This window comes from Ostrea edulis, chromosome 4 (assembly GCF_947568905.1).
Source record: "Ostrea edulis chromosome 4, xbOstEdul1.1, whole genome shotgun sequence".
Classification (NCBI taxonomy): domain Eukaryota; kingdom Metazoa; phylum Mollusca; class Bivalvia; order Ostreida; family Ostreidae; genus Ostrea; species Ostrea edulis.
The window spans coordinates 22602740-22618995 of NC_079167.1; the positions used below are offsets into that span (position 1 = coordinate 22602740).

The following is a 16256-nucleotide window of genomic DNA, read 5'->3' on the forward strand; positions in this document are numbered from 1 at the left end:
TCGTGGAATGACCGGTTTTTAAAGCCTCAAGCATAAGCTTGTCAAGATTTCTCTTTTTTATCATAAGTCGTTTTTTAATGAAGAAAATTATATCCAAAAGGCAAGACTGGACAATCTTGTGCTGGTAATGAAATAAAAAAAAAAAAAAAAAAAAAAAAAAAAATGATAATAATAGATACATTAAAAATCTACAAAACTATACGTTTTCTTTCTACCTCATTTACCTGTATTGACCTTGGGTAGTATAATTCTGCAGTTTTCAGGCAAAGGGTGACAATTCTTTTTAAAAAACTTAGTTTTCTACCATATATTCCAATGTATGATTATCCCGGGGAAAAGACTGTACACTTACTAACTGGAGCACCAATGTTTAATATTTACCAAGAAATATAATATATAAATAAATTTTTCTTTGAAAAGAGGGATGGTAAAAAGGGACCACAAGCTACAGCTAAAGTGGGGAGGTCCAAAGATTTACTCCATGCCTGCCTATTCTTTTGGTTCGGGCTCGTTATTCACTTCCATGCATCAGGCGACTCTTACCAAACGAAATGGCCTCGCATGCGTTAGCACAAATGCTCGATGAGCTGATGGGTCGCGACAGGAACCTAGCTCCAACAGAAAAGCGCGACCAAGTTCATTGGAACGACCCCGAAGTGAGGAAAACTTTTTTCTCTCCATAGAGCAATAACATATCATTTGTCACTAGGGCCTAGACCAGCAAATTCTAAGGGCGCCATTTTGAATTATTGGTTGATCAGTTAGTAGGCCTAGTGATCGTTCTGAACCAGAACGTCTTCCTTTAAAAAAAAAACAAACCCACGCAATTTAATCAGATTCACCTTAGTAGTGATGTAGAATATGTTATTGTGAAGTTCTTGGTTGCCGTCAATTGTGATTTTCTTAAATGTTGCAACCTACACGTTTTCACGACGTTGCGTTTACAGGCCTGACGTAGTCATCCTGCTAATTATACACGAAATTTACTCGGCGATATGCCTACTAATAAATGTGACATGACCTTAGCTTAAAACAGGTTTGGAATACCTCCCCTATAATGAGATTATTTTGCTAAAACGCGATTATCTCTCTTCAGAGAAAGTAAGTTTAATATATATCGCATGTATTCTCTTTAGAGAAGTCGAGAGGCATAGCCTTCATCGACTTCTCTTTGCAAGCATTCATGTTTTGATAAACTGAGAAAAATATACACGAGGCGTGCAAAGTTGTCAGATACTACTGCAAATGTATAAAGCAAAACAAAAGTACTTTGCTTTGGATTTCAGCCTCCTCTCACGCAGCAATGTTGATATGAGATTTCTTGACTGTTATTAATTTTATAGCTCTAGGTAATCCGTGCCACGTTCAGTGTGTATTGCACTTCCTGCATGGGGTTTGTCATTATTTTCACTCAAAACTTGATGGTAATGATTTGTGGTGTTCCAATCATTGATTATAATGGAAAATCGGTCGATTGTTGGCAAATTCTAAGCACTCGATTATGAAAATTTTATTCCAATTAATCGGTTTTTAGATTTTGTTTTCTCTGCGACTGAAAATTTTAAAGAATATTCCTGCCGTAACCTATCTAGTAACCTAAAAGTTTTGTTTATCGTAATGGCGGGCACACGAAAGTGAAAGTATCCATTCACGGGGAATAAAGCATGTTCGCATGGTCAGATACTAAGATAGATGTACTTTGATTCAGCCACATAAACGAAGGATCATTGATCAAAGAGAATCTTGGTACTAACAAATCCATGTGTGAATTACGCAGACAAAATGGTTATCGCTTTTAAGGGCCACTGTTACTCTGCACATGCGTATCGTGTTTTCAGTTGGTGACAGTAGATCTGTTTTATTTTTGTTTTTAATAAAATGAATTTCTTTCCTTATTTTGCTTTGCTGAACGTTAATTATATTTTAATTAAGCCGGATCATCGTCAGTTAATGGCATGTGACTTTGATATACGGGGATATAACTGCAGCAAGCGATATCCGTTTTTGGCGACTTGTATATATGTAATTTTAAGAATAACAAATACACACAGAAAATATTCACTCTCAGCTATAGAAACAGCAAATATAAATGTAGAAAATATTTATTTACACTTTTTCAGTAGTTAAATTACTTTAATTATTATAGAATTTCTCTATGTCCGATTATAATCGATAATTAGTTACAGTAAATCAATCATCTATTATGAAATTCTCACCTCAATTTTCCTACTAGTTCAGTTTAGTCAGTTATTAAATCCCGTTACTTAGATCAGTAGAGCGCTGGACTGTTGTGTCAGAACGACAGAAGTCCATGGTTCAATCCTCAGTGGAGGCATATACTTGACTGTTGCATATTGTGTCAATAAATGTGATTAAACTGCATAGTGTAATGCAAGAAAAAAAAAGAATTAACCAATTGATTTTAAGAGATGAGAATTCCATTGTTAAATAGATTTAAATTTTATCAATCTATAAAGAATGTTTGCAATAAACAATTAAATTTTGCTTTTATGAAATATCACTCTATCCCATTATACAATGTAATGTACAGTATTCCCATTTCTAGTGATCATACTCCCTAAAGTATGTGCACAGCAGGGTTTGACACTAAGGCACATCCGACTGACCGAGTCTTTTAAATGATGGGTCCTATCAGGTAAAATGTCGATTTACTAGTCCGACTGGTCGTGTTGAAAAAATAAACAAGGAACTTTACTTTAAACCGTGATATATTTTATTCTTATAAACTAAAAAAATAACTGTAAAGAGTTTGCAAGCAATCTTTAACCGTGTGATGGCATAATGTCTATTTTTAGTTCTGTTAAATAAGTCGCGGTTGGAAGTGATGTTTTACGACATCTACTCGATGTTAATGTTAAATAGTTTATTATACTGATATATAGGAATCACTGTCTGTCTGTCTGCAGATTCATATCCGGGCCATAACTTCTTTGTTCTTTGACTTAGGCATACCATATTTGGCACACAGGTGGATCACCATGAGACGATGTGTCAAGTACCTTCATGACCTCTATATGACCTTGACCTCAAGGTCAAAATTAAAGGTTTTTTACAATGGATTCATGTCCGGGTCATAACTTCTTTGTTCTTTGACATAGGCATGCCATATTTGACAAATGAGTGTATCACCATGAGACGATGTGTCGGGTACCTTCATGACCTCTATATGACCTTGAACTTTGACCTCAAGATCAAAATTGATTATAGGGTTTTGGCATAGTCATACCATAAGACATGGGTGTATCACCATGAGACTATGTGTCATGTACATTCACGACCTCTTTATGACCTTGACCTTTGATCTCAAGGTCAAAATTATAGGTTTATGCCATGGATTTGTGTTCGGACTATATCTTCCATTTTCTTCTACAAAGGCATACCATATTTTTACACTCAGGAAAGAGGTAGTTTATACCTATTAACAACACCCTTTGGGAGATTGGGGTAAGCGGGGGGTATTCTTAGTGAGCATTGCTCACAGTACCTTTTGTTTGAATTGAATATTAGAAAGTGTTTATCAAGTTAATAAATTATGTCATAAATAGCCTTTTTTCGGTGTTGACAAATATGCGGGAATATCTCTATATTTAAATACGACTTCTCGTCCTCAAGAAAAGATATCCCAAGAGAAAAAAAGAAAAGGTTGGGAAGAAACAAAGCAGGACTTATGAAATATAATTTAAAAAAAACCCAAAAAACGGTTGAGGTCATTCTATTCTAAATGGACTAAAGAATTTCTGTGCTGTGTAGAATTTAAAGAAACAGAAAATGTATTTGAAAATCAAATCGAATGATGAGACTAAAGATATGTTTGAGACAATTAAATACGTTTTGGTTCAAACTTCATGTTTGTCATTTAAATGATGTATCTAAATATGGAGAAACTATCAGTTTTTTCTGGAAAGTTGGCCAGGTCTAGGGAAAATCATTTGAAGTAGCCCAACTGGTCTAGTGCTCAAAAAAGTAAATGTCAAACCCTGCACAGTTTCAGATTTATTTCCACTTAAAATGCACTGAAAATATATGTTGTGGAATCCATACCTAATAACTGATAGATCACGGGTTTAGTCCAGCAGGTTTTTTTTTATACTCAAACTGCATTTTTTGACTAAATAAAGTAAATTTTAAAGTTTTCAATTTCAAAATATTGTTCTTTTCATCCATATCAAATTTCTCGGGTGTAGCATACATCCTTAAGATCGGGGAAGGGGATCATTGTTTGGAATTCGTATTTAGTTGAGTAGGTGTTCAAACACAATTTGCTATGCCATTGTTTTAGCAGGACATGAAGCAATTTGCAATACATGCACATATATAAACATTTTCTGATTATTTGTAGGTATGCAAGCATTTCCTTGTTGAATTTTGTCCACATGAACTTTTCACCAACACAAGAGCAGACTTGGGTAAGTATTATATAATGGGAACAGACTTGGGTAAGGATTCATTACAACTTTACTTGTATTATAGAAGGATTCATTACAATTTTACTTGTATTATAGAGTTTGAAGGAAATCCATGTTCTTCATGTCTCAACTCCCGTATACAAATTGATGAATGAGAAGTTGTAATTGGGTATTTCCATGCCAAGTCCCCACATTAAAGGCTGTTTATCTTTAAAATGTCTAGTTGTACAAATAAAGTGTCTAAACGCATTCACTATTCATGCAGTCATTCTCAATGGATAATAAATGCTAGGATAGGAAATGGGGAAAGAAAGAGTTGGGAAAGTAATGGCAAGGTAATGTGTCGGAGCTCTTAATGCAATTTAGTGATATATGGAAAATTACAATGAAAATTTCATCTGGAACTAAGTATGGTTTCACACATTGCATAGGCTTTTGCTTGTTAAGGTTTATGTGATTAAATGTGAGCTTAATGATAATCCTCATCCAAATTTGATGCACGTACAGTGTACACAGTCTATGCGAAAGTTTTTTGGACCACACAGGACATTTGGTCCTGTGTAATCAATGAATACACTGGACTGAACCAAATTTTGTCAGACCGAAAACCCTAATGTAAAAAAGTGAAACACGTGAAAATGCAAAACCAGGGAAATCTTATTTATTATACTAGTAATACTATACCAGGGATCCCTCCCGTATAATACTTTAGACAGTCCATGCGGTTTTAATCACATTCATTTACGCATTTGGATTTGTGTGCTATTTTTTACTTATAACAAACATTTAAATGACTCCGCATCAAAATAGTAAAGCTCAAAACCGGACACTGAGACATCGGACATTCTGGTCCGGTGTAAAAAATGATGAATCGGACCTGAGGCACTGCACATCGGTCAGGTCCGACGGTCCAATGTCTTTCGCATAGACTATGTACATTGATTGTTTCTAAGAGAAATATCCATTTTATAGGTGAACAAATGTACCAGAGATAAACAGATAAAGTACTCTTTTTTTGTTTTACTATAGGTCCGTGTACGAAGCTGCATGATGAAGCGTTTAGAAAAGAGTAAGTTGAGATGAATACTCTAAGGTCTTGAACGTTTATGCCATATACTGTGTCTGACAAATCATACAGCATCAGTTAAAATATAACCACAATATAACCATTATGAAGTTGGGCTGTCATATGATCAAATCCAGTGAACCCCAAAGGTTCATGAAATATGTAAAACCACTTGGTGGGGTTGAAAACTTTAAAATTTGCTTGCAACCCGAGATTCTGTTGGAGCCTTTAGACTTTTAGATGACATCAGAATTAGTACTAATGTATGTCTGGATTTACTTATATGTAGATTATACTTTTAGGTACAATAAAAGTTCCAAGTCGGGTAAGATGGGATATGAAGATGACTTTCTGCGTTTCTTGCAAGGTTTAATATCCGATGTAGAAAAGAGAATTCGTAGAGGACATCAGAGACTGGCCTTGAATAATTCCCAAGGGAGTGTAAGTATTTTAAAACTGAATAGGTCTTATTCCCAGAGTTAATGCAAAATTTTTATTTCAACTTTGTGAAAATCATACTTGATTTTCTTTTTAGCTGAGTAGCAATTTAAATTCTTTGAAAGATGACAAAATAAAGATGCTGACGGAAAGGATTGCTGATCTTGTACAACAGGTATGAACATTTCCGTATTTAAATAAACAACTGTTTAGGCCCCCCAAAAAAAGGTAAATAGTTTTTCAGCCTCATCCATTGAAAAGGTACCGCTTGAATTTTTTTTCCCCAATTTATATCTGTTTATTTATGTAAATAAATAATATCTTGTGTTATAGATATTTATGTAAACTTTCAGAAAGTTTTAATAAAATTGTAAATATCTTTTTGATCAAGTAATTAATGAATGCATACTCATTTATGTTCAAGTGTTGAGGAATAATAGTATACATGTAAAAGTAAGTAATGTGGAACTATTTTTGTGTGAAAATGAAAATTTCATTGCTTATCCTCCATGTTCTATATATGACAGGGTTCTGGTTAACATTTGAAACCTTAGGGGCCATGTGGGCCCCTGACTTTCAAAAGTTTACGGGCTCACAATTTGATCCAATGGTCGATATTGTATATCAATTATAAGTAAAGAACAAATAAGAGAAGAATTTTTTTTTAGTAACAAAACATTCCGCTTGCCGTTTCTGACAGACACAACTGATTAACAAACCTATTCTGTGAAAACAATCTCGATCATTTGTTCTTACATGTATATTCATGGAAGTAATGGTGTCTGTTAGTATTTCTCTTCTGGGGTTTTGAAACCCTTTCGATAAATCGTCACATTGTTACGCGACTAGTCTGGGTCACATATATGGTTGACATAATCTGTGCCTAGCATCTGCATCTAATCGCCCACAGCAAACATCACTCACATTGGCGAGTGTTTATCCACAACCCTGTATGGGAAAGGAAAGGTAACTCATTCTACAGTCATCATAAAAAGAAAGGTAACTCATGCTACAGCCAATTAAAAAATATAAATAAAAAAAACTAATACCTGTCTGCCTCATCAAAATTGGAAATTTTTGGCCTGAAAAACTATTTATTAATTATACCCCACGCAATGAAGTAAAGTGTATTTGCAAAAAATATTTTTGTTAAAAAATAGATTTACTATGAAATTTAATCAAAATCACAATTTATTTTGTGAACTTAATATCTTCCTTTCCAAGTTTTCAGTATTCGATCACCGACATGAAGTTTGACTTTTATTGGTGTGTGACTTAGCACAATCCTGCATAGTAAATGTCTACATTTCAATCGGTCTGCTGCCTCATCTTAGTCATTTCTCGCCTGCATGATGAGACTTAGCACGAATTAATTTGTCAGTCGATGCATTTGGTGTTGCATTATTTTTATGCCCCCGAGATCGAAGATTGGGGGGGCATATTGTTTTTGTCCTGTCTGTCATTCTGTCTGAAACTTTAACCTTGCTAATAACTTTTGAACAGTAAGTGATAAGAGCTTTGATATTTCACATGGGTATTCCTTGTGACAAGACCTTTCCGTGGGTACCAACATTTTTGACCCCGTGACCTTGACCTTGGAGTTTGACCTACTTTTTGATAACTTTAACCTTGCTAATAACTTTTGAATAATAAATGATAGAGCTTTCGTATTTCACATGAGTATTCCTTGTGACAAGACCTTTCCGTGGGTACCAACATTTTTGACCCCTGGAGTTTGACCTACTTTTTGAAAACTTTAACCTTGCTAATAACTTTTGAATAATAAATGATAGAGCTTTGATATTTCACATGAGTATTCCTTGTGACAAGACCTTTCCGTGGGTACCAACATTTTTGACCCCTTGACCTTGGAGTTTGACCTACTTTTTGAAAACTTTAACCTTGCTAATAACTTTTGAACAGTAAGAGATAGAGCTTTGATATTTCACATGAGTATTCCTTGTGACAAGACCTTTCTGTTGGTATTGAACCTTTTGACCTTGACATTTGACCTACTTTTAATTTTTTTTTTACATTGGTCATAACTTCTAAATGGTAAATATTAGAGTTTTCATATTGTATATGAGCATTTCTTTTGACAAGATCTTTCTACTGGTACCAAGATATTTGCCCTTGTGACCTTGTCTATCTTCGGAATTGGCCATTATCGGGGGCATTTGTGTTTCACAAACACATCTTGTTTAAAATTACATTGGGCTAGTGAATGAGTTACTTTGGTAGTCAACTTGACTTTTCTATGGTAGGTCATGGGTTCAAGCCCAGACTACGACAAATCTGAAATACTGAAATAGCCATTTATCCTTCATCTACCTGTTGGTATCAAAAGAGAATGTGTCAGGTCTTTCCTAAACTCTCTAGATCCCATTTTATGGTAGGTGTTACCTCGAAAAAGAACCACAGTGATGAAAGGGTCCAGGATACTTAATTTTGTTCAAGTTTGTGTCATTCAAGCTGATGATGAATTGATACTAGTGAAAGATTCTTGAAGGGAATGAAAATCCAAACAAATCAATCAAAAATATAATGTACACTGTGGGCATCTTGCAAACATCAGTTTCAGCAACAATTTATAAAAATAGGTCACAACATATCGGATAACTTATACAGAAAATGTTTGTAAAACAGGTTTTGAATGTCTATTTCCTGTCAAAACATCTTGGATAACATACTTTTCCTGTTCCTAAGGCTGAAGAATTGGGATGTGAAGGAAAAGTGGAAGAAGCTCAGGGCATGATGAAGCTTTGCGATCAGCTGGAAGAAGAGAGAAGAGAATTGGAGAGTGTAAGTTCATAATCATTATCTTTATATATTATTACTTGTGTTAGAAATGGTGATGTCCTGGTGTTAGATGATGAAAGTGCAGGGGTCCTGAAATCAGCTATAACTGTGGGCTGACTGTCTCTTGCTGTACATGTGGTACGACATGAGATGGGATTTGCATTGGGTATTCTGATTAACACCAACAGGCTTAAACTTATCATTTTCATCTTAACAATCTTTTGCAGATTTCTCTGTCATCTTGTCTTTTATAACTTCTTGTTAATGGAGAGTGTAACCATGATTGAGCAAATTAAAGTCTTCTGACCAAGTTTAAAGTTTTAGACCTCCGATACATCTTCCTAGACCAAACTTTTATGGAAAACTACAAGACTTGCATTAAATGCAGTGTTAACTTTTTCTATTTGATTAAGTGACAGCTGAAGTTTTAAGCTGCTGCACACCTTATACAAAGTATTGGATTTTATTTCATACAATGGAAATTCTATTTAACAGATATTGGTTGTGATCTACAATATCAGTGACCCATTTAAAATCCTTGTTGCATGTTTTTTCCATAATTTTTTACGCCACACAAAGATTATGCATATTGCATACATCCTGCATAACTGAAACATTGATAGGAAGATGTTTTTGCCGTTGATGACCTTCGATTAGGTGAACTATGTGGGCTCTCTCTATATATAATTGTGTTAGAAATGGTGATGTCTTGGTGTTAGATGATGAAAGTGCAGGGGTCCAGAAATCAGCTATAACTGTGGGCTGACTGTCTCTTGCTGTACATGTGGTACGACATGAGATGGGATTTGCATTGGGTATTCTGATTAACATCAACAGGCTTAAACTTATCTTTTTCATCTTAACAATCTTGTGCAGATTTCTCTGTCGTCTCGTCTTTTATAATTTCTTGTTCAACCAATCAATGGGTAACTCATCTTAATGAAATCAGGGAGAACTCTGATATTAATGAAATCAGGGAGAACTCTGATATTAATGAAATCGGGGAGAACTCGTACTATAGTGGGAAATTCCCAGTTAAAAAATTAAACTTGTCCAATTGTTATGGACAATGCCTTGTACCCAACAAAAGTGAAAATACATCTATAGGAACCCACTCAAAACTATTCGGGCTTCAGATGTTGAATGTGATCCATAAGATTACGATGCTGACTGGGTAACAGTGTTTGGAGGAAGTGAATATTTTGGACTTTATCACATTCCCCAAGTAACTGCAGGCCCGACCTGGACCAAACTGGCATGGAAGTTAAAACTAGAGACTTGGACCCCCATGCTTGTTTTAGATGGAGAGTGTAACCATGATTGAGCAAATTAAAGTCTTCTGACCAAGTTTAAAGTTTTAGACCTCCGATACATCTTCCTAGACCAAACTTTTGTGGAAAACTACAAGACTTGCATTAAATGCAGAGTGTTAACTTTTTCTATTTGATTAAGTGACAGCTGAAGTTTTTAGCTGCTGCACACCTTATACAAAGTATTGGATTTTATTTCATACAATGGAAATTCTATTTAACAGATATTGGTTGTGATCTACAATATCAGTGACCCAGTTAAAATCCTTGTTGCATGTTTTTTCCATAATTTTTTTATGCCACACAAAGATTATGCATATTACATACATCCTGCATAACTGAAACACTGATAGGAAGATGTTTTTGCCGTTGATGACCTTCGATGAGGTGAACTATGTGGGCTCTCTCTATATATAATTACTTGTGTTAGAAATGGTAATGTCCTGGTGTTAGATGATGAAAGTGCAGGGGTCCAGAAATCAGCTATAACTGTGGGCTGACTGTCTCTTGCTGTACATGTGGTACGACATGAGATGGGATTTGCATTGGGTATTCTGATTAACACCAACAGGCTTAAACTTGCGCAGATTTCTCGGTGTGCCGACAGAAGCGTAATGCACTGTGTGCCCAGTCCCTTTGTAATTATGGAATTTAGAGGGAGTATTATCTGTAATGTGTTATATACTTGTAAGAACCCAACTTAAACAATACCCTGGAAAGCAAGTAAAGAATGTGTTAATTTTAAAAAGAAGCAACACAGCCTAGATGAGATAAACAGAATGCCCTCTTCATTTTTCAGAGCAAGCTTTCACAACAATCCAATGAGCCTGAGAAGACGATGGAAGTGTGTCAGGTCTGTGGGGCCCTGCTGGTGGTGGGAGATGTGCAGCAGAGGATCGACGAACACTTAATGGGGAAGCAGCATGCTGGGTATGCCCGGATCAGGGCTTATGTGGAGGACTGGAAACAGGTTTGTACAGCCATTTCCACCCTTTGTACTGTAGTTAACTATGAGCAGGGTTTCCGTTAACACACATATGTGCGTAATTTACGCACAAAAATTTCATTTGACCCCCTGAAAAAAAATTACTGATACTTATCCCAGAGGGTCAAAATGACCCCCTATTTTATAAAAACCAAAAAACACTGATGAGTAGATCTATATCCACTCTTTGTACTGTAGTTAACAATGAGTAAATCTATATCCAGCCTTTGTACTGTACTTAACAATGAGTAGATCTATATCCACCCTTTGTACTGTAGTTAACAATGAGTAGATCTATATCCACCCTTTGTACTGTAGTTAACAATGAGTAGATCTATATCCACCCAGTCTTGTGTTTTACAGTTAGTATAGTCATCCTTGTCCACTCTTTGTCTTTTATTGTATGGCAGTTATACAGTATAAAAATGGTCATAAGTCACAGCCCTTTTTTTTTTATCGAGACTCAATTGAGGAAGCTTGTATTTGACATTAAGATTTCTTGAGAGGGACGTTAAACAATATACAATTAATCAATCTTTGAGATTTCTTAGACCAAAAAATGTGTCAAGAAATGAACTACGGTTATTTGGCCAAGGCCACTGATAAAATGTGTTGTGTTTCCGCTAACCCGACCAACCCTAAATTATAGCCCCGACCCTAGAAATTTTTTCCGCTATTTTGAAGAGAAAAAAAATCGTCATTTTTCCTGAAAAAGTATATTCTTGGTTTTCTTTATAGTTAGACATTGAGATGAAGTCATTCAAATACTTTAACGATGTACAAAATTGCATGGTCAAGCGTTTAAACAACATTGATAATGTTTGTAACTAACAGCATGGCATGATGGTTGACCTATTACTGTACCTCCATGCTTGCCTCACGCAACGGTGCTTTGACAATTGAAGTTAACAGACGGCCGAGAGACTTTGCCAAGTGTCATGTTTCCATAGAAGACTTTCTTTTGTTAAAATTGCCAACTCCTATGGTGTTTTTAGACGGTGGCTATTTATAGCCACTGTCTTGTGCTATCGCTTTAGCGGGCATTGTTTATATGGAGGTCATGATGCAGAGTGATAGACATTATATAGTGCACTTGAATGTCCAGTGTATCAAATTTGTATGCACATCCATGGTTTCTGCTGCAGTTGTAACTGAATACACTATGAAAAAGGCCACAAATAAAGCAGTGAACGCATCCGAGTTGTTGATGGCTGTTGAGAGCCGAGGGGGAAAAGATGTGCAGACTTCTTTTTTTAAAATAAAAATTTATGTCCGGTAAAAAGTTTAGGCTGGAAGAGAGTTGGATCCCATTAGGATAAGTGGGATCTGCCCAGACTGTCTTCCTACCCTTGTTCCATTTAGATTGTGAAAGTACATTCAGAAATGAATTAATAAACTTAAAATATGTTAATGATGTTGATATTTTGGTGATGATTTAATATTTTTTTCAAAATCATCACATTATTTTCTTGTCAAATATATCCAATAGTAGTATTGCTCCGACAACCAATCTAAATGTAGAAGCAATATATCTGGTACTTGTATAGCATAGGGGCATAAAGGAGTTAACTTTAATTTGTGTTTTATGCTAAATGTTTCATTGAAAAATATTGTTTCTTCTAAAACATCTGGAAATAATCCTCAGCCAATAACAGGTGAAATGCTAAGATTGAAAGTTTACTTGCAATGCAATTCAAGCAAAATTTTACATTGAAAGTATAAAATTCAATAGATCATTGAACTTGTTAGAGTTTACAATGTTTTCGCATACTTTGAAAAAATAAAATTTTTAAAAAAATAAAATTTATTTCCTACCTGCCTACCCTATTTTTTTCTGGAACGTTAGCGGAAACTCAACAATTTTTGTCGTTGACCCAAGGTCAATGTCATTGGCAATAACATTTTAGTTGAGGGATATCAGAAGTTCATATAGGGCACGGACGTTTATGATGACCATGGTCACGGATTATTGTCAAAAAGGCAAAATTAGAATTATGGGTAAATTAGAAATATTTGTTTGAGGCTGTAATTTTATAACTGAGAGACATTTGAGTTTAGTATTTGGCTTATAGTGATTCTTCAATGTAGATGTCTGGTGAATGTTTTTAATCCGAGATGATTTTATATAAATAACGATTTTCATTTAGAAAAAGAATCAAACAGATGAAGAAAGAGAGGCTAGGTTGAAAAAGGAAAGAGAAGAAAGGGAGAAAGAAAGGGAAAAGGAAAGAGAAGAAAGGCGACAAAGAGAGAAGGAAAGGGAAAAGGAAAGAGAGGAACGGGAAAAAGAAAGGGAAGAACGGGAAAAGAGGAGACGTGAGGAAAGGGAAAAGGAAAGGGAGCGGGAAAAGGATCGCTCCAAACGTCGAAGGTCCAGGAGTAGAGACAGGTATGAACTGTGATTTTTTAACTGTTGAAATATTTCATTCATAAATTTAGTAAATAATGCTTTGGAAGTACATGTATGTTATGAAGGTATGTTAGATAAACACAGATATTCACATTTGCTGGTTACTTTATGTCATTTTAATACTTTTGTTATCAGACATCGGAGGTCAAGAAGCCGTGGTCGAAGATCTCGAAGCAAATCACGGGACCGTCACCGTTCCCATCGTAGAAGGTCTAGATCCTCTTCCCGATCTCGAACAAGAGATCGTGACTCAAGACGTCGAAGCAGGAGTAAAGAAAGGAGTAAGGATAAAAGATCTCGAAGCAGGGATAGACGTTCTCGGAGTAAGAGGTCCAGAAGTCGTGATAGGTCTAGCGACAGAAAATCCAGTGATAAAAGAGAGAGGTCGTCTGACAGAAAATCAAAGGAAAAAGAAAGTGAAAGTAGAAATGAAGACAAAAACAAAGGTAAAGATGGAGAAGAAAAGCTCACTGTCAAATTATGTTTGTGTTTGATATGACATTTGTGGTAATCATATTTCATGTGTGTGAACAGGAAATGATAGAGACAAAGCTTTGCCTGAAGCAAATGAAGAGACTGAGGGTTTAAGTGAAAATGCCAATAAAGAGAATGATGCAACCAATGACATGGAGGTCCAGAGCAACTAGAAATTGAGGTGACAAAATCTGTGTCATTTGACACCTGAACAGGTAAGTGCCAGTCGCGTTGGAACTCTTCTTATCTTCCTTTCAGGTCCCAGGTAAGAGCCCCACCCCAGCCCTCTTATCAGATAGATAATATTCATCATTTTATAGATAAATTGAAATTTTAGACAGATAGTTATTCTTTCCAAGAGGAGAATATGTGAGTAGTGAATAAGTAAAATCTTAAAATTTGAGATCAGTTATTCCTGTCCTTTATGTAATTGATTTGTAATGGAGTTGTGTCATATAAGGTTGTGATGTTGGGAGTTCTAGACTGTGTACATAACTAACCAGTGTCTTTCTCATTGAGACTAAGAGTGTTAAGTGTAATGTCACCAAAGCAGGGAGCCTCGTGCTTACAAACTAGGATGACCAAATCTGGACAAGACATGATTTTTAGACACAATGATATAGATACAGGTGAGAGTTACAAGCATTTAATGGTAAATTCAGGTGTAATGTAGAGTAAAAATTGTCCTAATGTGTTTGATTCATTACATATATATTCATTTTTTTAATGTTATTTTAAAAATGTACAAGTATCCAGTAGTGTCAAGATCAGAAAGCATAAATATTCCAGAATTAAACAGGTGAGTTTTAAGATTTCAGTCATTTCAGTTACACGGAGGAAAACAAATCAAGGGGCACAGATATGATGATAAAAATGAGGTATTCAGATTGTTGTGTCCAGCAGTTTCTTCAGTTACTGTCACGTCCAACACTTTCTTCAGTAAAGTTGTTTGAATGATATTTTAAATTTGCATGAAACTTATTCATGTTCCGACTTATCAACGTAGGGGGAAAAACTGGCTTCTTATAGCTGGTTTGGGCACAGGAGTCATTTGATATTGTGCAATAGAAAATTAAAGGTTAGTGGAAAATGGTTTTAAATGATCCCTCCAAGAAAATGAGTTCACACAAAAAAACTGAGGTTAGTGAAGGTCTTCCTCTGACGACAGTGGTACGGAAATGTGTGAGAGATATCGCATGTCCAAGAAAATGCAAGGTTAGTGGCATCTGGATGTCAATGTCACTCGAAAACAATTTACATAAAAGATGATGCTTCTGTTTTCAGTTTCCTAGAAACCTTTGCGAAAATAGCTTCATGGTTGTGTAGAAGCTTGGATTGACTATACTGTCAGTGATACTTAAAAACATCTTGATACATTGCCAGGTATGCCTGTAATGAAAGGGACACAGTGTTGGGAGAAAAAAATGGGTTACTTAAAAATCCTTATCATTATATTACCTATAACTTTGTGTTTCAAGTATCAGAAAAGGAAAAACAAAAGGATGGACATTTTTAATTTTTAAAAAAACAGCAACTTTTGATGATTTTTCACAAGACTAAAATGAAAGCAATTATTGACGATGAGAAGGAAATGTTTAATAGATATGATTTTCCTAGCTTATTTGTGGTGAATTAATGGAAAATCTTTCTAGTTATGAATTTAGTGTGTTCCTGCATGGAAGAAATCCGAAATTCTGCGTATGTTAACTTTGAGTATTTCTATGGAAAAAAAAAGAAGAAAGAAAGTTGAAAATAGGTTATTTTTAAAAATGGTTCATTGTTGCATCATCCATCTTGTTGAGTCTGACCTCGTTACATGAGGGTGCCATGATGATTAGATTTAATGATCTGTGCTTATTCCAGTCAACTGTCATTGTGATATTTGTTTTGAAATTCTTTTCTGCTCTGTTTTACAGATAAAAATGAAGAGCAATGATCAATGTTGTGGTGAGGATGATGCACTGAAAAAACTGTTTGAGAGGATTCTCTACGGATGTTGGGAATACATGGATTCATTTGTTTTATATACATTTGATTGTTTGTTTTGGAATAAAGTTTGTACTAAAACATTCACAAAGAGTATTTCTTCTCAGTTCAGATGCTTGTATATGTTCCTTGAATATGAAAGTGATACAGTTATGAGGGCATATGTGGGTAGGGAAGGGGGGGGGGGGGGGGTGTCGTGTGTGTGTGTGTGTGTGTGTGTGTGTGTGTGTGTGTGTGCAGAAAGGACAGTTCCCACACAGCTTTAAAACTGGAGGACAGATGTATTTATGTCCCTTCCCAGTTTTGGTTGGTCAGTTTTTTCCGAGTCACTTGAATGACCTAATTCAATGAGTGACCGTCA

The 16256-nt window shown here is 35.4% G+C and overlaps 1 protein-coding gene across 5 annotated transcripts; it reads left to right on the forward strand.

The window, feature by feature from the left end:
- Window positions 1-510: 510 nt before the first annotated feature.
- Window positions 511-15986, forward strand: LOC125670069 (luc7-like protein 3). Of its 5 annotated transcripts, XR_007368107.2 has the most exons (12): window positions 520-656; window positions 4361-4427; window positions 5457-5496; window positions 5796-5934; window positions 6029-6106; window positions 8638-8733; window positions 10840-11010; window positions 13173-13414; window positions 13571-13881; window positions 13970-14538; window positions 15194-15292; window positions 15826-15986. XR_007368107.2 is itself a non-coding variant. In XM_048905006.2 (11 exons), the coding sequence occupies exons 1-10, from the start codon at window positions 552-554 to the stop codon at window positions 14080-14082; spliced, it is 1362 nt and encodes a 453-aa protein (XP_048760963.1). In that variant the 5' UTR covers window positions 517-551; the 3' UTR covers window positions 14083-14124; window positions 15826-15986. The 5 variants fall into 5 exon arrangements, 2 of the variants coding, with proteins under 2 accessions (XP_048760962.1, XP_048760963.1); XM_048905006.2 differs by lacking the exon at window positions 15194-15292 and having other exon boundaries at window positions 517-656; window positions 13970-14124; XR_007368105.2 differs by having other exon boundaries at window positions 13970-15292.
- The last annotated feature ends 270 nt before the right edge of the window (window positions 15987-16256 follow it).

Bases quoted from the DNA above. Each gene is read 5' to 3' on its own strand.
- LOC125670069 (XM_048905005.2), top strand. From the start codon at position 552: ATGGCCTCGCATGCGTTAGCACAAATGCTCGATGAGCTGATGGGTCGC. The intron at 5,497-5,795 runs GTAAGTTGAGAT...TTATACTTTTAG, and splicing joins GATGAAGCGTTTAGAAAAGA to GTACAATAAAAGTTCCAAGT. The intron at 11,011-13,172 runs GTTTGTACAGCC...ATTTTCATTTAG, and splicing joins ATGTGGAGGACTGGAAACAG to AAAAAGAATCAAACAGATGA.